The 26,835-nt window shown below is 40.2% G+C and overlaps 1 protein-coding gene across 1 annotated transcript; it reads left to right on the forward strand.

The window, feature by feature from the left end:
• Positions 1–26,835, forward strand: LOC137074927 (tripartite motif-containing protein 16-like). Its single transcript, XM_067443014.1, has 6 exons — positions 1–632; positions 1,204–1,299; positions 1,386–1,619; positions 3,051–3,210; positions 3,364–3,399; positions 25,580–26,835. Exons 1-6 carry the CDS (start codon positions 54–56, stop codon positions 26,101–26,103), a joined length of 1,629 nt encoding a protein of 542 aa, XP_067299115.1. The 5' UTR covers positions 1–53; the 3' UTR covers positions 26,104–26,835.

A 26,835-nucleotide genomic window follows, 5' to 3' on the forward strand; every position in this document is an offset into this window, starting at 1 on the left:
CTGAAGTGTAGTCGAGCTGGTGTGTGTTTGTGTCTCTGTATTCATTCAGTAAAATGGCAGAAGCGAGGATTTCAGTGGATCAGGCTGAGTTGATGTGTTCAGTGTGTCTGGATCTCCTGAAGGATCCAGTGACCATCCCATGTGGACACAGTTACTGTAAGATCTGTATTACAGGCTGCTGGGATCAGGAGGATCAGATGAGAGTCTACAGCTGCCCTCAGTGCAGACAGACCTTCAGTCCAAGACCTGCTTTAGCTAAAAACACCATGATGGCTGAACTGGTGGAGAAACTGAAGAAGACTACACTTCCTGCTGACTGTTATGCTGGAGCTGGAGATGTGCAGTGTGACGTCTGTACTGGAAGAAAACACAAAGCCGTCAAGTCCTGTCTGGTGTGTCTGAACTCTTACTGTCAGAATCACCTTCAACAACATGAGAGTTGGTTTAAAGGAAAGAGACACAATCTGACCGATGCCACTGGACGACTGCAGGAGATGATCTGCCAAACACACGATAAACTCCTGGAGGTTTTCTGCCGCACTGACCAGAAGTTTATATGTGTGCTGTGTACGATGGACGAACATAAAAACCACGACACTGTATCAGCCGCAGCACAGAGGACAGAGAAACAGGTATGAAATCACACACTGATCAAATAATACTGACACTATTTATACCGGCACCATATGATCAGGAAACATCATTCACACTGCAGACGTCAGCAGAAGAGAACAGCAGCTGGAGGTGGACTTTCACCGCTGAGTGTACAGATGTTAAGATAAGACTGTGTTTGTGTCACTTTAAGCAGTGAAAGACTCATAAGATGTAGCTTGAGACTCTGCAGATCTGAAGGAAACAATGTCAAGATATGAGACTTGAGGAAGTAAAAGATATGAAACTATGGGCTATATAATCCATTATAACTAAGTGGACAATTATCTTCATTGTGTTATAAATCATCATCTTAATAGTTATAAACACAAATTTTATTACAGTTCTTAAGATTATTCATGAGATGACAACACATTATAAGGTTGTTTATAAGGTATTATGCATGTATTATAATGCACTAAGAATATCCTTATAATGGATTATAAACACAGGCTTCATAGAAAGTGTAAGCAAACCTTTCCCCAAAACCTCCCATGATGCTCTAGTGTGCGCAGTATAAAGTGCCGTCTCTGTCACTGGTTTGTGCTGCAGAAGCGGCTGAAGGAGACGCAGAGGTCCTTCCAGCTGAGAATCCAGCAGAGAGAGAAAGATCTTCAGCAGCTGAGAGAGGCTGTGAAGGCTCATAAGGTGAGTCTGGAGAAGAAGAGCAGTTTGAGAAGTCTCAGTCAGGACTCACTGAAGCCACTGTGTGATTGTGATGTGTGTCCTAACAGCGCTCGGCACAGACAGCAGTGGAGGACAGTGAGAGGATCTTCACTGAGCTCATCCGCTCCATTGAGAGAAGCCGCTCTGAGGCCACACAGCGGATCAGAGATCAGGAAAAGACTGCAGTGAGTCGAGCTGAAGGACGACTGGAGCGACTGAAGCAGGAGATCAATGATCTGAGGAGGAGAGACGCTGAGCTGGAGCAGCTTTCACACACACAGGATCACGTCCATTTCCTGCAGGTAACAGAGATCTAGAAGAACAAGAGACTCAGAGAAGCATTTCATGAGAGCAGAATGAGCCGATGATCTGTGTGTGCGGTTATTATATAATCATCAGTCAGACGCTCATCTGATCATCTTCTGTTGAAAGACATATTTAGCTGCTAAGCTCAACTAGCGCCACCAACAGTTCAAATCTTCACATTTTACCTTCTGATTTCTCACATCATGGTGAAATCTGTGAAGTTGATGGTGTAATTTGAGTAATGTTCATCAAAGGTCATCAGATGATCTTCACACTTGACTGAACTGACAGTATTTTCATAATTGTTTGCCTTTAACACGTTGATGAATTTGACCATGAAGACCCTAAACAGGAAGTGAGGCTGATTATTAGCAACGCTTCAACAAACTGAAACCACACAAACCCTGAGCTTTGGATCGTGTCCTAAGAGTCCTTGTGAATTTCACTGCCACCAACTGCTCAAAGTGATAAATAATCTGCTCGTGACCTTTGAACTGCTTTTCCTGAGCGAATCTACTCAAGCCTTCAATGAGACGAGGCCGTTTCTGAACATTTTAGCCCAACTTAACAAACCTTACACACTCAACTCTTAAACAGCAGCGTTTCTAAGCACTGATATGGTACTTTTAACTAATTATAAGAATAAATTGTTTCTTAACATTGAAATGATTCCCCACTGATGTCCATTTATTATTTTCTCACACATATTGGTTGAAGGAAGAACATTAGCGTTCGGCGGTTCAGCGTAGTTAGTTAGCAATGAAAGTTTCACAGGTTCCAGCGCACAGGATCCAAATCTGAACTCATTTATAGTAAACTGATTGTCCGGTTTCCTTTCTATTGAGACTTGTAGTTGAGCGTTTCTCTCTCCTCATCACTCGCTGCCCGATCACTAATAAAAAACCTCACTCTGTTTTCACTCTGTGCTTTTAAATAATGATAATCTCTAGACACGCAATATATTCAACCAACAATAAATGGACAATGCTTAGGATAAAATGAGAATATGGTATAATACTTTAATAATACAACAGTATTCTTTCTTCACTTAAATTAACTTACATTAATGAAGAAAAAAAATATCACATATTAATGCTTTTTCATACAAATATGAATTTTAGCAAACTCTGCCCTATAATTACATTGGCAGTATGAATGTCAGCCGTGATCTGTTACATTTATGTTATTGTCAGATGTTTGATCATCCGAGTGATTCCCAGAAAGTTATCCTATAGTGTAAGTGTCAAACGCTAGAACTTCTCGCTCTAATGTGATTTAATGAATATGAGAAGAATGAAGCTGATGCTGTGAAAGTGCTGGATTGAGGAGAGCCACTAAAGATCATCAAGAGCTGCTCAAATCTGACAGTAGTGCAGGTTATTGGCTGAAGTGTGGAGGTGATGAGCTTTGGTTTCTGTTTTCTGTAGAGTTTCCAGTCTCTCTCAGCTCCTCCTGAATCTACAGACGTCAATGACAATCCCTTCAGTTCTCTCTCCTCTTTTGATGGAGTGAGAGAATCTGTCCGTCAGCTGAGAGACAAACTGGAGGATTTCTGCAAAGAGGAGCTGAAGAAGATCTCTAACAGAGGTAAAGTCCTGGAGAAACATCTGCTCTCAGAAATCATCCTCCATCATCTCATATCATGTAGAAGATCATATTAGAAATGTCTTAGGAACGGATGCAGGGATCGTTTCCTCTTGACATGATAATCACACTCTTCCTGTCTGTTGATTTCCACAGTCATTGTTCCCAGGACCAGGAACGACTTCCTACAATGTAAGTCACTGAGAAAACAAGCAGAAAACTCTCTGAGTGTGTTCATGTTCTTCCTGGAGAAGGAGAAAGAAAACATGACAGAAGAGTTTTAGAGTTGATCATGTCAATGATGATTAGCACAGGATCTGGTAAACTGTACTGAGACACTGATGATATATTGAACATGAAGAGTTCAGCTCCATTAAAATAGCCCTATAGCAGGACAGAGTGGATTAGGAGGAACAGTGGAGAACCGACCACAGGGTCATGGGTATGGAGCTAAATCAGTAACAATAAAGATAAATACACACACTACAGTCACACACACACACTACAGTCACATATACACACACTACAGTCACATACACACACACTACAGTCACATATACACACGCTACAGTCACATATACACACGCTACAGTCACATATACACACGCTACAGTCACATATACACACGCTACAGTCACATACACACACTACAGTCACATATACACACACTACAGTCACATATACACACACTACAGTCACATACACACACTACAGTCACATATACACACACTACAGTCACATACACACACACTACATTCACATATACACACACTACAGTCACATATACACACACTACAGTCCCATATACACACACTACAGTCACATACACACACTACAGTCACATATACACACACTACAGTCACACACACACACTACAGTCACATATACACACACTACAGTCACATATACACACACTACAGTCACATATACACACACTACAGTCACATATACACACGCTACAGTCACATATACACACGCTACAGTCACATATACACACACTACAGTCACATATACACACACTACAGTCACACACACACACTACAGTCACATATACACACACTACAGTCACACACACACACTACAGTCACATATACACACACTACAGTCACACACACACACTACAGTCACATATACACACACTACAGTCACACACACACACTACAGTCACATATACACACACTACAGTCACATACACACACACTACATTCACATATACACACACTACAGTCACATATACACACACTACAGTCCCATATACACACACTACAGTCACATACACACACTAGTCACATACACACACTACAGTCACATATACACACACTACAGTCACATATACACACACTACAGTCACATACACACACTAGTCACATACACACACTACAGTCACATATACACACACTACAGTCACATATACACACACTACAGTCACATACACACACTAGTCACATACACACACTACAGTCACATATACACACACTACAGTCACATATACACACACTACAGTCACATACACACACTACAGTCACGTATACACACACTACAGTCACATATACACACACTACAGTCACATATACACACACTACAGTCACATACACACACACTACAGTCACATATACACACACTACAGTCACATATACACACACTACAGTCACATACACACACACTACAGTCACATATACACACACTACAGTCACATATACACACACTACAGTCACATACACACACTACAGTCACGTATACACACACTACAGTCACATATACACACACTACAGTCACACATACACACTACAGTCACACACACACACTACAGTCACATATACACACACTACAGTCACATACACACACTACAGTCACGTATACACACACTACAGTCACATATACACACACTACAGTCACATATACACACACTACAGTCACATACACACACACTACAGTCACATATACACACACTACAGTCACATATACACACACTACAGTCACATATACACACACTACAGTCACACATACACACTACAGTCACACACACACACTACAGTCACATATACACACACTACAGTCACACACACACACTACAGTCACATATACACACACTACAGTCACACATACACACACTACAGTCACACACACACACTACAGTCACATATACACACGCTACAGTCACATATACACACGCTACAGTCACATATACACGCACTACAGTCACATACACACACACAGGATTAATAAATACACACACAGGATTAATAAATGCACACACAGGATTAATAAATGCACACACAGGATTAATAAATGCACACACAGGATTAATAAATACACACACAGGATTAATAAATGCACACACAGGATTAATAAATGCACACACAGGATTAATAACTACACACACAGGATTAATAAATGCACACACATGATTAATAAATGCACACACACAGGATTAATAAATGCACACACACAGGATTAATAAATGCACACACAGGATTAATAAATGCACACACACAGGATTAATAAATGCACACACAGGATTAATAAATGCACACACATGATTAATAAATGCACACACACAGGATTAATAAATGCACACACACAGGATTAATAAATGCACACACATGATTAATAAATGCACACACACAGGATTAATAAATGCACACACACAGGATTAATAAATGCACACACACAGGATTAATAAATGCACACACAGGATTAATACATGCACACACATGATTAATACATGCACACACACAGGATTAATAAATGCACACACAGGATTATTAAATGCACACACACAGGATTAATAAATGCACACACATGATTAATAAATGCACACACACAGGATTAATAAATGCACACACACAGGATTAATAAATGCACACACATGATTAATAAATGCACACACACAGGATTAATAAATGCACACACAGGATTAATAAATGCACACACACAGGATTAATAAATGCACACACAGGATTAATACATGCACACACATGATTAATACATGCACACACACAGGATTAATAAATGCACACACAGGATTATTAAATGCACACACACAGGATTAATAAATGCACACACATGATTAATAAATGCACACACACAGGATTAATAAATGCACACACACAGGATTAATAAATGCACACACATGATTAATAAATGCACACACACAGGATTAATAAATGCACACACACAGGATTAATAAATACACACACAGGATTAATAAATGCACACACATGATTAATAAATGCACACACACAGGATTAATAAATGCACACACAGGATTAATAAATGCACACACAGGATTAATAAATACACACACAGGATTAATAAATGCACACACATGATTAATAAATGCACACACACAGGATTAATAAATGCACACACAGGATTAATAAATGCACACACACAGGATTAATAAATACACACACAGGATTAATAAACGCACACACACAGGATTAATAAATGCACACACAGGATTCATAAATGCACACACAGGATTAATAAATGCACACACAGGATTAATAAATACACACACAGGATTAATAAATACACACACATGATACACAAATGCACACACAGGATTAATAAATGCACACACACAGGATTAATAAATGCACACACAGGATTAATAAATACACACACATGATACACAAATGCACACACAGGATTAATAAATGCACACACAGGATTAATAAATGCACACACAGGATTAATAAATACACACACAGGATTAATAAATGCACACACAGGATTAATAAATGCACACACAGGATTAATAAATACACACACAGGATTAATAAATACACACACAGGATTAATAAATACACACACATGATACACAACCCAGATAGCAGACAAACAGTGAATCAGCGTTGAATCAATGTTAATGCATCAACTAAAATATCATTGAATCAATGTTGAGAATGTTGATTTTTCATCAGGTTTGCACCCTGAAATAATGTTATTTCAACGATGAAAAATAGATCAAGATGGGCTTAAAATCAATAGTTCCCTATATCGAGGGAACTTCGCACTGCGTCGAAACGACGAATTGGGGATGCTCCCTAAGCATAACCGCATCTGAAGTATGAATGAAACCTGTCCAATCCTGATTGGTGCAACGTCATGACGTAGATGTGACGGCATCACCGGAAGCTATAAAGGGATGTCCGGCGCATAGTAGCGTCAGTTATCGCTCTTCAGCATAACGCTCTGTGTATATTGTCCTGTCTATTTACTGTTGTACGTCTTTCTAGCAAAGTAAATTAAATATATATAGAGTACAAATGGCGACTAAGAGCACTGAGTTCAGGCGGTGTGTGCCTCCGTGTCCTCGATTTATGTCAGGCACGGACACACACTCGCTTTGTGTTCTATGTTTGGGTGTGCAGCATGCCACAGCGGCTCTCGAGGGAGCCGCTTGTGAGCATTGTGAGAAGCTCACACTCAAGGTGCTTCGCTCGCGGCTGGCCGTTTTTAATGACGGCGGTCAGCCCCGTGAACCCCGTGGTTCGGGACCCGCAGTCGCTGAGGCGGCTCGGCGTCTCAGATCATGGGGTTCACAACTGGATTTGTCAGCGGAGATTGAGACTGCCGAGGCACTTTCTCAATCATCCGCTGACAGTCCAGATGACCGTCCTCCCCGTGTGGAAGCCCGCGCTGCGGCTTCTTCCCCCGGGGTGGGCGGTCCGATGCTCGTGCTCTCTGGTTCTGAGGAGCCAGATGAGTTCGACATCGAGGCGGGGGATGAAGATATATTGTCGCCACTTCATCCACCCGTCAATGAGGAGTTAGTGGAGGTGTTGACCCGTGCTGTGGCCAAATTAAATATTGAATGGCCACAAGAGAGGCAGGAGATCCAGCCACCCAGCAGGCTGGATGACCGCTTTCTCTCTCGCCGGGCTCCAACACCTCGCCGGGGCTTACCATTTTTCCCGGACCTGCACAACGAGTTGAGCAGGTCCTGGAATAAGCCTTATTCAGCGCGTGTTTCCAACCCCCCGGTACTGGATTATTCTAACGTACTGGGGGCGCGCGAGGCTGGTTATGGGACGATGCCGCGGGTGGAAGATGCTCTCGCGAGCTATCTTTCGCCCGAATCGGCATCGTCCCTTAAAGCCCCGGCACTGCCCACCAAGCCATGCCGTGATACATCTGCGTTGGTGGGCAGGGCATATATGGCGGCTGGGCGGGCTGGTAGTTCCCTGCATACATTATCTATTTTGCAGGCATACCAGGCCGACCTCCTCAAAGAGCTAGATGAGGGAGAGGGTCCCTCCCCTGAAGACATTTTAGAGCTCCGTAAAGCTGCTGACCTGTCTCTCCGCATCACCAAGGAGACGGCCCGTGCCATCGGCCGCTCCATGGCATCTATGGTGACTGTGGAGAGACACTTATGGTTGAATTTATCGGGGATGAAGGAGAGGGATAAAACCTTTCTCCTTGATGCCCCGATTTCGCCTTCTGGTCTGTTCGGCGACGCCGTTAATAACGTCGTCGACAGATTTCAGGAGGCGAAAAAACAGTCAGCAGCTTTTCGGCAGTTTCTCCCTCGTCGCTCTAAGGGGAAGGCTGCCCAAAGCGGGCAGCCTCAGCCGTCCACTAGCTCCTCGCACAGACAGGTGCAGAAGGAGAGCGTCGCTTTTCGAGCCCCTCCTCCGGGAGCTTGGCAACAAAGGCGGCGCTCTCAACAACAACAGCAGCAGCCTTCGAGGCCGAAGGGCGATCTGAGGAACGTCATTCTGGCTAAGAAGGCTGCTGCAAAAAGGTCCTAGCATCGGCTGGACCTTTAAGAGCGGTCCCCCCCGCGCGGACGCAACCGAGGTTGTTCTCCGCGCGGCGCTCGGGGGAAAACGATGTGGTAATCCCGCCGTCACTGACGCTTCGGGCCACATCGTTTTCCCTGGGACAGGTGCTGTCCCAGTCGCCTCAAAAAAGACCTGCGACGGAACAGCGCTTGTCCCCACACACCGAATATCGACTCCAGCTGCTCCCTGCCGGGGCTCCGCTTCAGGGGGCTGGGGACGAGATTCAAATAACACCCGAGGTCAGCCTCGAGAGGCTGATTCCCTTAGTAGATTATCTCGGCGCATGGAAATGCCTTCCGAATATATCAAAATGGGTCCTGCGTACTGTAGAGACAGGGTACAGACTGCAGTTCGATCACCACCCTCCAAAGTTCAATGGGGTGACATGGACTGCAGTGGTGCCACAGCGGGTTCGGGTAATGGAACTAGAAGTAAAATCCTTGCTGGCGAGAGGAGCCATAGAAAAGGTTCCGATGTCGGAGAGGGATGCCGGGTTCTACAGCCGGTACTTTATAGTTCCAAAAAAGGATGGAGGGCTACGGCCGATTTTAGATCTGAGGTATCTGAACCGGTCTCTGAGGAGATTCAGGTTCAAAATGTTGACTATCTCTGCCATCGTGAGTCAGATCCAGCCCAAGGACTGGTTCGTCACGATAGATTTAAAAGACGCCTATTTCCATATATCCATCCTTCCATGCCACAGGAAGTTTCTGAGGTTCGCTTTTGGGGGCGAAGCATACCAATATCGTGTACTTCCGTTCGGTCTAGCTCTTTCCCCTCGCACGTTCACGAAGTGCATGGATGCAGCTCTGGCTCCATTGAGACTGCAGGGCATCCGTGTGCTGAATTATATCGACGACTGGCTAATCCTGGCGCAGTCGTACGAGATGGCAGTTCAACATCGAGATGTAGTTCTGTCACACATCCAGTGCTTGGGGTTGAGACTCAATTCGAAGAAGAGTGTGTTACAGCCGGGCCAGAAAACGAGTTTTCTGGGGGTAATATGGGACTCGGTTTCGATGCGGGCACATCTATCTCCCGCACGAATCGAGACCACTCTAGCGATAGTCTCAAAAATAAAGCTAGGCCAGAATATCACTGTAAAGCACTTTCAAAGAGTATTAGGGTACCTAGCGGCAGCATCCAATGTCATTCCCTTCGGCCTGTTACACATGAGGGCTTTACAGTGGTGGCTAAAGACCAGGGGGTTCTCCCCCAGGGGGAACCCTTTTCGTATGATCAGAGTTACGCGCAAATGCCTTCGGGCTCTAGTCATATGGAAGAAAGTCTGGTTTCTGTCCCAGGGACCAGTGCTGGGAGCATCGTGTTGCCGGAAGACCGTTTCAACAGATGCATCCCTCACTGGTTGGGGCGCGGTCATGGAAGGCCGCTTTGCGAGAGGTCCGTGGGAGGACCGTCATTCCTCCTGGCACATAAACTGTCTGGAGATGATGGCGGTCTACAAAGCTCTGAGGAGTTTTTTCCCGGATCTCCGCGGACACCACGTTCTGGTCCGCTCAGACAATATGGCAGTCGTGGCGTATTTGAACCGCCAGGGGGGGTTGAGGTCGCGCCCTCTGTGCAGACTGGCGCATCTCATCCTCCTCTGGTCACAGGAGAAATTGTTATCACTCAGGGCTATGTACATCCCAGGGATACAAAATCAGGGGGCAGACATACTGTCGAGGCAGGGGCTGAGGCCGGGGGAATGGCGGCTCCACCCAGAGGTGGTGGAGCAGATATGCGAAAGGTTCGGCCCAGTGGAAGTGGATCTCTTCGCGTCTCGAGAGACGTCCCACTGTCCGCTGTGGTTCTCCCTCACTCATCCAGCCCCATTGGGGCTGGACGCCATGGTACAGACGTGGCCGAGGCTGCGTCTGTATGCATTTCCCCCGATCGCTCTGCTCCCCGGGGTCCTGGAGAGAGTTCGGCAGCAGGGAGTCAGTCTTCTTTTGGTGGCTCCTCGTTGGCCGACTCGAGTATGGTTCTCAGACATCATAGCTCTGCTGGTGGGTCACCCGTGGCAGGTCCCTCTGAGGAGGGACCTTCTGTCACAGGCGGGGGGCACAATATTTCACCCCCGGCCAGAAATATGGAGCCTGTGGGTCTGGCCCCTGAGGGGGCCAGGTACCAGGAGGCGGGACTACCAGCAGACGTTATAGAGACCTTACTCAGCTCTAGGGCTCCATCAACTAGGAGATTGTACAGCCTCAAGTGGAATGTCTTCGTCACTTGGTGTAGAGAACGTGAGGTGGATCCAGTTAACTGCCCGGTGGCTTCAGTGCTGGAGTTCCTCCAAGATCGTTTCTCTGCAGGGCTTACCCCGTCTACACTCAAGGTGTACGTGGCTGCCATTGGGGCTTTCCACACTCCTCTGGGTGATGGGCAGTTGGGTAGGCACCAATTGGTTGTACGATTCCTCCGCGGGGCTAGGAGGATGAGGCCTGTAGTCAGGACCAGGGTTCCTTCCTGGGATCTGGCGGTGGTTCTCGAAGGACTGGCTGAGGCTCCCTTTGAGCCACTCGAAACAGTTGAACCTAAGTTTCTGACCCTTAAGGTAGCTTTCCTTTTGGCTATTACATCTCTGAGGAGAGTGGGGGATCTTCAGGCCTTGGCTATTACGCCGACTTGCCTGGAGTTTGCCCCCGGGGGAGTAAAAGCTATCCTGCACCCTAGACCGGGCTACGTGCCTAAGGTGCCTTCTAGTGTGGTCAGATCTTTAGTTCTACAGGCTTTCCATCTTCCGCCTCATGTGACGGCGGAAGAAGGGAGACTTTTTCTATTGTGCCCCGTCAGGGCTCTTAGAATATATATTGAGAGGTCAGCACAGTGGAGGAAATCTGAACAACTTTTAGTATGTTTTGGTCCGCCTAAGAAGGGGTTGCCTGCAGCTACTCCCACTATAAGTAACTGGATAGTGCAGGCGATTGCCTCGGCATATCAGGTGCGCGGTCTGCCTTCACCTATAGCCGTAAGGGCACATTCCACCAGGGGCATGGGCTCCTCGGTGGCTCTTCTTTCGGGCGTTCCAATGCAGGATATCTGTGAGGCGGCCGGTTGGGCCACTCAACATACTTTTATTCGATTTTACAGTCTTCACCTCCCTGCGACTCCCGGCGCCAGGGTGCTCCAGTCCTAATTGTGCCTGGGTTCCAGCTTCACATTAGGGCAGGCGTACCCTTGGTGTGGCATAGTGGGTACTCGTTCCCCAATTCGTCGTTTCGACGCAGTGCGAAGTTCCCTCGATATAGGGAACGTCTCGGGTTATGTATATAACCCTTGTTCCCTGAGAGGGAACGAGCACTGCGTCTCGTCGCCACACCGCGTATCGCCTGAGAGCGTTCTGCTTCATCGCGATAATTGACGCTACTATGCGCCGGACATCCCTTAATAGCTTCCGGTGATGCCGTCACATCTACGTCATGACGTTGCACCAATCAGGATTGGACAGGTTTCATTCATACTTCAGATGCGGTTATGCTTAGGGAGCATCCCCAATTCGTCGTTTCGACGCAGTGCTCGTTCCCTCTCAGGGAACAAGGGTTATATACATAACCCGAGACGTTTTCCAACTAAAATTAAACCACTTGTTTAAGTGAATCAATGTTGAATCAATGTTAATGCATCAATCAAAATATCATTGAATCAATATTGAAATATATCATTGATTTTTCATCAGGTTTGCACCCTGAAACAATGTTAATTCAACAATGAAAAATAGATCAATCTTGCTTTATGTACAGCAGGATTCTATGCCAGTTAATTTGTCTCTTTATTTTATTCATTTTAATCAGAGACCATGTGTGGCTGCAGTCGATATGATTTTGCATCAAAAAGTCACTCAAAGTAAACAACATCCTTCAGTTTAGATGCAAATGTATTTATTTATGCCCCCACAGTTACAACAGGAAATCTCACATTGACTTAAAACAATTACATCTGAATTTATGACACAAATGAGAAAGAGCCTGGAAAAACATGACAACGTGCATCTGCAAAATGGAAGTAAATACAAATGTAAACTTGTCAATAAATACAGAAATGACACAGTACTACTGAAAGAAAGAAGGTAGAAGAAAGAATAAAATACTCCAAACTCAGGGGTTTCCACCATGAGCAATACCCCGAAGCCTTTCAGGTTGTAATGGAGCCAGTTCTGCACCGTCCTAGCAAAGATAAACTCTGATGCCTCTTTTTATCAGCATTCACGGCATCTAAAACAACAAGAAGTTAGTAAATATTTGGAAATGTAATTAATTATACATTACAAATATCACCTACTACAAAATGAAGTGAAACTTGAAATTTTATCAAAATCTTGATATCCCAGTTAAAACGGTAACATTAAATTCAGGACTATTAATGCATTTTAGTACAGACTTTAAAGGACCAGCAGTCACACAATGAATGAAAGAGCAAAGTGACTATATCCGGTGTTTTATCTAATAATATTATTGTATTTAATAGTAAATAAATAAAGTGTGAAAATGAAACAAGTAAATGAATGACCAAATAGCTAAATTAAGAAAATAAAAGAGGAGCTGTATAGGCTACATGGTGGTTTGGAAGAGATTTTTTTTTCCATTTACAACACGAACTGGAGGCACAACTGTTTACTAAAATTTCTGTAGTTTGATATAGCTGCCTACAGAACTTAAAGATCTCACTCTTTTCTTTTTTTCTTGCTGCATTAAAGATTAAACTGTAATGTTGTAATTGTGATCTGCTCTCGTGATGATATCGTACAGCTGAAGCAGATCTACGAGCTGATTGTATTTCCCCTCACCGCGCTAACAGCTCAATCAGTTCTAGCTCTGCTTCAGCTGTGAGATACTCTCACGAGTGGCCAACACAATTACTGACAAGCCAGAAATTCATCTAACCTTCCGATCGCCTCTCGTTTATACACTGGACGAATATAGGATGATTCAAAAGGATTCATCTGTGCGTGCACCGAGTAAGATACGTTTGTGGATCCGCGCCGCGCATTAATTGACTGTGAGTCGATCCTATATGGCCTCAAAATCCAAATGAATCAAATATGATCGACTCACAAGTCAATGAATGCATGTGCAGCACCGTTAAAAAAAAAAAAAAAAGAGTAGCACGAGTCAGAATTTGGACACAATTCACAGTGTATATGCCAATCTTAAGAAAAAAAAAAGAATACAAATATGATATGGTTTGGTGAAAAACAAACTGAAACTCAATGTATTAAGATTACCCTGGCCGTCGAGGGCGCTCATGTGACTATTATTAACATTGCAGTTCACTCTGACTCAGGAGAAGCACACAAGTTGTAAAACATAAAGATGAATAAAAACACTAAATTAAAATTGAGATGAATTTTATAATTATATTTTTGTAGGCCACCTACCTCTAAAAACATGGTCGTTGTCCTGTGTCTTTTTCGCAATTGAAGACTGTTCAGCTGCGCTTGCTTTGATCTGATTGGTGGATGTCTTGAAGGTGCATTACCGCCACCTGCTGGATTGGATTGTGGCGCATTCGATATTCGATAGGGACACATATTCTAAATTCTTTATTAACTCTGTATTCTTTAGATAAATAAGGAAATGCATGTACATTCTACATGATTTAAATAATAATAATAGGCTACATTTTTATTTATTTAAAACTGATAGACTAAATTTATGGTAGAAGTTTTTTTTTTTTTTTTTTTTTTTTTACATTTTTTTATTATAATAACATGAAACACAGAATGACAACATTACATGCCAGTAAGCAGGAAAATAATACCTTTTAAAAAGATTCATAGTTTTTACAGCTTTCTTATTGGAAGAGTCAGAAATCAAATACGCATACAATTTTAACTCTTCCAGAAACATTTAAAGAAAGACTTACAATTAAAAAATTTACATTTATGTATTCTTTGTGAATCCACATACTCGTTGGTGTACTCATCGTATCCTTTGAGGATAATAAATGTGCTAACATTCACACAAATGTAGCCAATTGATTTGGATTTGCTTTAACATGTTGAATAATGGGACAGATAGATTGACCGTAAGCCTCACCAGTGGAGAATTAAGATGACCAAACATCAGCATTGATTCAATGTTTGTCTTTTCAACACTGAAAAGCATGGAATTATCAACATTGATCCAATATTACTTAGCATTGAAATTTCAACCTCAACCAAAATGATGATTCTGATGGAATTTCAACATTGAATCAATGTCACCATGCTATCTGGGAAATGCACACACAGGATTAATAAATGCACACACACAGGATTAATAAATGCACACACAGGATTAATAAATGCACACACACAGGATTAATAAATGCACACACACAGGATTAATAAATGCACACACACAGGATTAATAAATGCACACACACAGGATTAATAAATGCACACACAGGATTAATAAATGCACACACACAGGATTAATAAATGCACACACACAGGATTAATAAATGCACACACAGGATTAATAAATACACACACAGGATTAATAAATGCACACACAGGATTAATAAATGTACACACAGGATTAATAAATGCACACATAGGATTAATAAATACACACACAGGATTAATAAATGCACACACACAGGATTAATAAATGCACACACAGGATTAATAAATGCACACACAGGATTAATAAATACACACACAGGATTAATAAATGCACACACACAGGATTAATAAATGCACACACAGGATTAATAAATGCACACACACAGGATTAATAAATACACACACAGGATTAATAAATGCACACACAGGATTAATAAATGCACACACAGGATTAATAAATGCACACACAGGATTAATAAATGCACACACAGGATTAATAAATGCACACACAGGATTAATAAATGCACACACATAGGATTAATAAATACACACACAGGATTAATAAATGCACACACACAGGATTAATAAATACACACACAGGATTAATAAATGCACACACACACAGGATTAATAAATGCACACACACACAGGATTAATAAATACACACACAGGATTAATAAATACACACACAGGATTAATAAATGCACACACACAGGATTAATATATACACACACATGATTAATACATGCACACACACAGGATTAATAAATGCACACACAGGATTAATAAATGCACACACAGGATTAATAAATGCACACACACAGGATTAATAAATGCACACACACATGATTAATACATGCACACACACAGGATTAATAAATACACACACACAGGATTAATAAATGCACACACAGGATTAACAAATACACACACAGGATTAATAAATACACACACAGGATTAATAAATGCACACACAGGATTAATAAATGCACACACAGGATTAATAAATGCACACACACAGGATTAATAAATGCACACACAGAATTAATAAATACACACACAGGATTAATAAATGCACACACACAGGATTAATAAATGCACACACAGGATTAATAAATGCACACACAGGATTAATAAATGCACACACAGGATTAATAAATGCACACACAGGATTAATAAATGCACACACAGGATTAATAAATGCACACACAGGATTAATAAATGCACACACAGGATTAATAAATACACACACAGGATTAATAAATGCACACACACAGGATTAATAAATACACACACAGGATTAATAAATACACACACAGGATTAATAAATGCACACACAGGATTAATAAATGCACACACAGGATTAATAAATGCACACACAGGATTAATAAATACACACACAGGATTAATAAATGCACACACAGGATTAATAAATACACACACAGGATTAATAAATGCACACACACAGGATTAATAAATACACACACAGGATTAATAAATACACACACAGGATTAATAAATACACACACAGGATTAATAAATACACACACAGGATTAATAAATGCACACACAGGATTAATAAATGCACACACAGGATTAATAAATGCACACACAGGATTAATAAATGCACACACACAGGATTAATAAATGCACACACAGGATTAATAAATACACACACACAGGATTAATAAATGCACACACACAGGATTAATAAATGCACACACAGGATTAATAAATGCACACACACAGGATTAATAAATACACACACAGGATTAATAAATGCACACACAGGATTAATAAATACACACACAGGATTAATAAATGCACACACAGGATTAATAAATGCACACACAGGATTAATAAATGCACACACAGGATTAATAAATACACACACACAGGATTAATAAATGCACCCACAGGATTAATAAATGCACACACAGGATTAATAAATGCACACACAGGATTAATAAATGCACACACAGGATTAATAAATGCACACACAGGATTAATAAATGCACCCACAGGATTAATAAATGCACACACAGGATTAATAAATGCACACACAGGATTAATAAATGCACACACACAGGATTAATAAATGCACACACAGGATTAATAAATGCACACACAGGATTAATAAATGCACACACAGGATTAATAAATACACACACAGGATTAATAAATGCACACACAGGATTAATAAATACACACACAGGATTAATAAATGCACACACAGGATTAATAAATACACACACAGGATTAATAAATGCACACACACAGGATTAATAAATACACACACAGGATTAATAAATACACACACAGGATTAATAAATACACACACAGGATTAATAAATACACACACAGGATTAATAAATGCACACACAGGATTAATAAATACACACACACAGGATTAATAAATGCACACACACAGGATTAATAAATGCACACACAGGATTAATAAATGCACACACACAGGATTAATAAATACACACACAGGATTAATAAATACACACACAGGATTAATAAATGCACACACAGGATTAATAAATGCACACACACAGGATTAATAAATACACACACAGGATTAATAAATACACACACAGGATTAATAAATGCACACACACAGGATTAATAAATGCACACACACAGGATTAATAAATGCACACACAGGATTAATAAATACACACACAGGATTAATAAATACACACACAGGATTAATAAATACACACACAGGATTAATAAATGCACACACAGGATTAATAAATGCACACACACAGGATTAATAAATGCACACACAGGATTAATAAATGCACACACACAGGATTAATAAATACACACACAGGATTAATAAATACACACACAGGATTAATAAATACACACACAGGATTAATAAATGCACACACAGGATTAATAAATACACACACAGGATTAATAAATACACACACACAGGATTAATAAATACACACACAGGATTAATAAATACACACACAGGATTAATAAATGCACACACAGGATTAATAAATACACACACAGGATTAATAAATGCACACACACAGGATTAATAAATGCACACACAGGATTAATAAATGCACACACACAGGATTAATAAATGCACACACAGGATTAATAAATGCACACACAGGATTAATAAATACACACACACAGGATTAATAAATGCACACACACAGGATTAATAAATGCACACACAGGATTAATAAATGCACACACAGGATTAATAAATGCACACACACAGGATTAATAAATACACACACAGGATTAATAAATGCACACACACAGGATTAATAAATGCACACACACAGGATTAATAAATGCACACACACAGGATTAATAAATGCACACACACAGGATTAATAAATGCACACACAGGATTAATAAATGCACACACACAGGATTAATAAATGCACACACACAGGATTAATAAATACACACACAGGATTAATAAATGCACACACAGGATTAATAAATGCACACACACAGGATTAATAAATGCACACACACAGGATTAATAAATACACACACAGGATTAATAAATACACACACACAGGATCAATAAATGCACACACACAGGATTAATAAATACACACACAGGATTAATAAATACACACACACAGGATTAATAAATGCACACACAGGATTAATAAATGCACACACACAGGATTAATAAATGCACACACACAGGATTAATAAATGCACACACACAGGATTAATAAATACACACACAGGATTAATAAATACACACACACAGGATTAATAAATGCACACACAGGATTAATAAATGCACACACACAGGATTAATAAATACACACACAGGATTAATAAATGCACACACACAGGATTAATAAATGCACACACACAGGATTAATAAATGCACACACACAGGATTAATAAATGCACACACACAGGATTAATAAATGCACACACAGGATTAATAAATGCACACACACAGGATTAATAAATGCACACACACAGGATTAATAAATACACACACAGGATTAATAAATGCACACACAGGATTAATAAATGCACACACACAGGATTAATAAATGCACACACACAGGATTAATAAATACACACACAGGATTAATAAATACACACACAGGATTAATAAATGCACACACAGGATTAATAAATGCACACACACAGGATTAATAAATGCACACACACAGGATTAATAAATACACACACAGGATTAATAAATACACACACACAGGATCAATAAATGCACACACACAGGATTAATAAATACACACACAGGATTAATAAATACACACACACAGGATTAATAAATGCACACACAGGATTAATAAATACACACACACAGGATTAATAAATGCACACACACAGGATTAATAAATGCACACACACAGGATTAATAAATACACACACAGGATTAATAAATACACACACAGGATTAATAAATACACACACACAGGATTAATAAATGCACACACACAGGATTAATAAATACACACACAGGATTAATAAATACACACACAGGATTAATAAATACACACACACAGGATTAATAAATGCACACACACAGGATTAATAAATACACACACACAGGATTAATAAATGCACACACAGGATTAATAAATACACACACAGGATTAATAAATACACACACAGGATTAATAAATACACACACACAGGATTAATAAATGCACACACACAGGATTAATAAATACACACACAGGATTAATAAATACACACACACAGGATTAATAAATGCACACACAGGATTAATAAATGCACACACACAGGATTAATAAATGCACACACACAGGATTAATAAATGCACACACACAGGATTAATAAATACACACACAGGATTAATAAATACACACACAGGATTAATAAATGCACACACACAGGATTAATAAATGCACACACAGGATTAATAAATGCACACACAGGATTAATAAATGCACACACAGGATTAATAAATGCACACACACAGGATTAATAAATGCACACACACAGGATTAATAAATGCACACACACAGGATTAATAAATGCACACACAGGATTAATAAATGCACACACAGGATTAATAAATGCACACACACAGGATTAATAAATGCACACACAGGATTAATAAATACACACACAGGATTAATAAATGCACACACAGGATTAATAAATACACACACAGGATTAATAAATACACACACAGGATTAATAAATGCACACACAGGATTAATAAATGCACACACACAGGATTAATAAATGCACACACACAGGATTAATAAATGCACACACAGGATTAATAAATGCACACACAGGATTAATAAATGCACACACAGGATTAATAAATGCACACACAGGATTAATAAATGCACACACACAGGATTAATAAATGCACACACACAGGATTAATAAATGCACACACACAGGATTAATAAATGCACACACACAGGATTAATAAATGCACACACAGGATTAATAAATGCACACACAGGATTAATAAATGCACACACACAGGATTAATAAATGCACACACAGGATTAATAAATGCACACACAGGATTAATAAATGCACACACAGGATTAATAAATGCACACACACAGGATTAATAAATGCACACACAGGATTAATAAATGCACACACAGGATTAATAAATGCACACACAGGATTAATAAATGCACACACAGGATTAATAAATGCACACACAGGATTAATAAATGCACACACAGGATTAATAAATGCACACACACAGGATTAATAAATGCACACACAGGATTAATAAATGCACACACAGGATTAATAAATGCACACACAGGATTAATAAATGCACACACACAGGATTAATAAATGCACACACAGGATTAATAAATGCACACACAGGATTAATAAATGCACACACAGGATTAATAAATGCACACACAGGATTAATAAATGCACACACAGGATTAATAAATGCACACACAGGATTAATAAATGCACACACAGGATTAATAAATGCACACACACAGGATTAATAAATGCACACACAGGATTAATAAATGCACACACAGGATTAATAAATGCACACACAGGATTAATAAATGCACACACACAGGATTAATAAATGCACACACAGGATTAATAAATGCACACACAGGATTAATAAATGCACACACAGGATTAATAAATGCACACACACAGGATTAATAAATGCACACACAGGATTAATAAATGCACACACACAGGATTAATAAATGCACACACACAGGATTAATAAATGCACACACAGGATTAATAAATGCACACACACAGGATTAATAAATGCACACACAGGATTAATAAATGCACACACAGGATTAATAAATGCACACACACAGGATTAATAAATGCACACACACAGGATTAATAAATGCACACACAGGATTAATAAATGCACACACAGGATTAATAAATGCACACACAGGATTAATAAATGCACACACAGGATTAATAAATGCACACACACAGGATTAATAAATGCACACACACAGGATTAATAAATGCACACACAGGATTAATAAATGCACACACAGGATTAATAAATGCACACACAGGATTAATAAATGCACACACACAGGATTAATAAATGCACACACACAGGATTAATAAATGCACACACAGGATTAATAAATGCACACACACAGGATTAATAAATGCACACACAGGATTAATAAATGCACACACAGGATTAATAAATGCACACACAGGATTAATAAATGCACACACAGGATTAATAAATGCACACACAGGATTAATAAATGCACACACAGGATTAATAAATACACACACAGGATTAATAAATACACACACAGGATTAATAAATGCACACACAGGATTAATAAATGCACACACACAGGATTAATAAATGCACACACACAGGATTAATAAATACACACACAGGATTAATAAATACACACACAGGATTAATAAATACACACACAGGATTAATAAATGCACACACAGGATTAATAAATGCACACACAGGATTAATAAATGCACACACAGGATTAATAAATGCACACACACAGGATTAATAAATGCACACACAGGATTAATAAATGCACACACAGGATTAATAAATACACACACAGGATTAATAAATACACACACAGGATTAATAAATGCACACACAGGATTAATAAATGCACACACACAGGATTAATAAATACACACACAGGATTAATAAATACACACACAGGATTAATAAATACACACACAGGATACACAAATGCACACACAGGATTCAGAAATGTATTTCTGATGCACACACAAATATACCTTGATTTACAAACTGCTTGCGGTCTGTGAACTTCACTGCATTTGTGTGTGACTTTTGAGACTCCCCTGACTTGGCTCGACACACAAATGCCCTTTTTAAACAGGGAATGATCAGCAACCAATCAGATATCTCCCTTGTTTTAGCCAATCACAAGAACGCAACCCACGTGGGGGATTGTTAACTTATAAGCCAATCACATGAACGCGTTCACACACCGCGATATAGCCTACAGGTGGTGCGAGCGAGCGCGAACAGAAGCGCAGGCGAGCGGTGGAGGACTTCTTCTGGCAGATGCCTGACTGTATTTTCTTTCTCGGAGTTTGTTGCTGTTTGTCTATATATATATGATTAACGATATAACAATGTCTGATTGGTTGCTGATCATTCCCTGTTTAAAAAGGGCATTTGTGTGTCGAGCCAAGTGCATTTCTGTATCTTGAGCGCATTTTCTAATTTTCTTTGCATTTATGAATTCTGTGCATTTATGAATTTTGTATGCATTTGTGTATCCTGTGTGTGCATTTGTGAATCCTGTGTGTGTATTTATTTATATTTATTTATATAAATATATTTATTTATTTATTTTTATATATTTATCTTTATTGATACTGATTTAGCTCCATACCTGGGCGGCCAAGGCTCATTGATGCACGTGGGGAGCGAAGGCTGGCCCGTGGGGTCCGATCAAACACACGAGCTACTGGAGCTCAAACTGCTCCAGAAGTTAATGCTGGTTCTGATAGAAAGCTGTCAGAATACACAGAGCAGCTCAGTTTGAGGCGTATGGGGCGGCATAGGGTGACCTCTGACCCCTGACCCCGCCGAAAGCACCAACAGTGGCACGTGAGCATCAGAACTGGACCACGGAGCAATGGAAGAAGGTGGCCTGGTCTGAGGAATCACGTGTTCTTTTACATCACGTGGATGGCCGGGTGTGTGTGTGTGTGTGTGTGGCTTACCTGGGGAACACATGGCCCCAGGATGCACTATGGGAAGAAGGCGAGCCGGCGGAGGCAGTGTGATGCTTTGGCCAATGTTCTGCTGGGAAACCTTGGGTCCTCCATCCATGTGGATGTTCCTTTGACACGCTCCACCTACCTAAGCATTGCTGAGACCATGTTCAGCCTTTCATGAAGGGGCCGTACCCACCATTGAGGTCCCCGAGGTCCGGACCTCGGTAATTCTCCGAGGTGTACATAATAGAAGTTATTATGCCTATTATGCCAAACTAATAGCCTATTAGGGCGGCGTGTACAAACAGGTGTTCTCGCCTCGCCCGGCGTATGTTTTCAATTGTTTCCAATGGATGCGCCGCACTTTTCAATAGCGCCAACAGCTGGCAGGTTTTGTCCATTTTTACGTGTTGAGCGTCCACAGTTCAACTCTGGGTGAACATCAATGTCCAATCACAGTGGAGGAGAGGCGGGACAAATGCCACAACCACCAACCGGCGCTTTGAACAACGACTGATGTTTGACGTCACAACACCGCGAGAGCGCTTAATAATCAGGGATGCAGACTAATAACGTTTTCTTGACCTGGTTTTCTTGGAAGCCTTCAGTAAATTTACATTTACAACTTAGTTTTTACCGATACAGACGGAAATGAAAAGACTGCTTCAAACAAAGCTCAGCTTTGAAAAGAGAAAAGATACAGGGCAAGAGAAGGAGACTGAGGAAAAAGAAAGAGAGAAGATGATGGCGATGAGACAGAAAGAGCAGGTAGCCCACTGTGCTCAGAATAGAGAAAGCTTTAGCCTACAATATATTCCTGATGGCTACACATAATGTGATTCCTGTCTGTGAAATCCAGGATAAAGTCTCATCATCTAATATTGAGATTAGCATCACATTTTGATTTCACTCATTGGTTATATTTCACATTGATTTCTGTCTTTGACATGATCTTACTCATTCAACATTAAATATATCATGGTTATATGTTCAAATAATGTTCTTTACATAATGTAAATCACAAAAATTAACTTTAGCTAGGTTTTCAAAGACATATGTCGTCTTTGGCTCAATTTAACAACAATTTCTAATGTGGAGTCTAATTTTTTTGCAACATTTAATTCTCATTTATAAAAATCTGTTGTCTTCTTAAAATAATTTATCCTGCACACTGACATGGTTTTAAAGCTACAGTTAGCTGATTCTTTGATTTTCTTATGTCTTAAAATGCATTTGGAAACGAGGGAAATGTTTTTTTTTTTTTCAAACCCTCCAAAATTCATATTTGGACTTCGGTATTTAGAAAATCCTGGGTACGGCCCTGCTTTGATGGAAACGGTATTCTGGTGTCTGTGGCTCTTCCCGCAGGATAATGCTCCTGACACAAAGCACAAATGCTTCAGGAATGGTTTGAGGAGCACAACGACCAGTTTGAGGCGTCGACTCGGCCTCCAGATTCCCCAGATCTCAATCCAATCGAGCATCTGTGGGATGAGCTGAACAAACAAGGCCGATCCATAGAGACGCAACAGTGCAACTTACAGGACTAAAAGGATCTACTGCTAGCATATTGGTGCCAGATACCACAGCACACCTTCTGGGGTCTAGCGGAGTCCATGGCTCGACGGGTCAGGGCTGTTTTAGCAGCAAAATCGGGACCAACACAATATAGGGAGGTGGTCATAATGTTATGCCTGATTGGTTGTATATATATATATATAGTACAATAAATGTTAGGGGGTTAGAGAATTGTAATGGCTAATGTTAAAACTCAATAAAGAAAATGTAAAAAAAAAAAAAAAAACCATCATAAACTACTGTAAATGTAAAACAAGCTTTACCATAAACTGACATCTCCACCGTACGGTAGAGTTGAACATCTTTTAGTTTTCTCATATGTTCAATAATAAGAATTTTAAGATGTTATTCTTCATTTTCTCCTTCTAGGGGTGAGAGTTAAAGATCAGACAGATTCATAATTCCTGGTTCTGATGTGTTTTATCTCCACCAGATTCTCGTCCGCTGACTCTGGATCCGAACACAATGAATAAACGCCTCCTTCTGTCTGAGAGGAACAGAGAGATTACTAACACTGACACAGTCCAGCCGTATCGTGATCATCCAGACAGATTTGATGATGTGTGGCAGGTGTTGTGTAGAGAGAGTGTGTGTGGACGCTGTTACTGGGAGATTGAGTGGAGTGGTAATGGTGTGTGTATATCAGTGTCATATAAGAGCATCAGCAGGAAGGGATCGGGTAATGAGTGTCGGTTTGGATCTAATGATCAGTCCTGGAGTTTGTTCTGCTGTTCCTCCAGTTACTCATTCAGACACAATAACATAGAGACTAAACTCTCTGTAGAGCCTATCGGCCGTAGAATAGGAGTGTGTGTGGATCACAGCGCAGGAACTCTGTCCTTCTACAGCGTCTCTGACACGATGACCCTCATACACACAGTCCAGACCACATTCACACACACACTCTATCCTGGGTTTTGGGTTAATTATTCTGGATCTTCAGTGAAACTGTGTTGATGAATCCGAATAGACTGTAGAGAGATACTACCCATAATGCTTTGAGCCGCATGATAAATCATAAACGCTGAGATGTTATAGAGTCTTTCTCTTCATCACATTAATACTATAGCTGAGCTTCTGTTAGAGCCGGTATGCTTGAGTAAGAGATGAGCTTGAAGCTGATATAATATACTCACTAAACTCAATAACTATATTGTTCTGTCTCATTATCTCTGATGTGTGTCTTCTGTTGGTGTGTGTGTAGATGTAGATGTGCATTTATGAGAGAATGGGTGTCTATTTCTTTACTCTTCTGTTCATGAAATGCAAAATAAAAAGTAACATAAAGGAAAACTTCTCAATTTCACTTCATGATGAAAGTACAATGACAGTAGAAATCAGAGATGGGAGCAAGTGTTCAAGTCATAAAGATAACGATAATTATAATGAATTATAAACATTTGTCAACTATTATTAAGTGTTGCGATATGAATACTTATTAATTTGTTCTTCACTTTTGCTTGTTGTCTATTACATTCGTTTAACCGGCTACTACTGAAATTCCCACAAGGATTTCAACATCATATTATTAGAAATGCATCATAAGCACCGATCTATCCCGAGAACAGAGATCATCAATTATAAATCTTTAATAAAAAATCATGTTTTTACTTGTGTTTAAATTCAAACCACACAAGATTAAACCCGATTGGTTCCAGAGCCGTTGAGCGACTCTGATTGGCTCCAGAG

Source organism: Pseudorasbora parva, chromosome 5 (assembly GCF_024679245.1).
Source record: "Pseudorasbora parva isolate DD20220531a chromosome 5, ASM2467924v1, whole genome shotgun sequence".
NCBI lineage: Eukaryota > Metazoa > Chordata > Actinopteri > Cypriniformes > Gobionidae > Pseudorasbora > Pseudorasbora parva.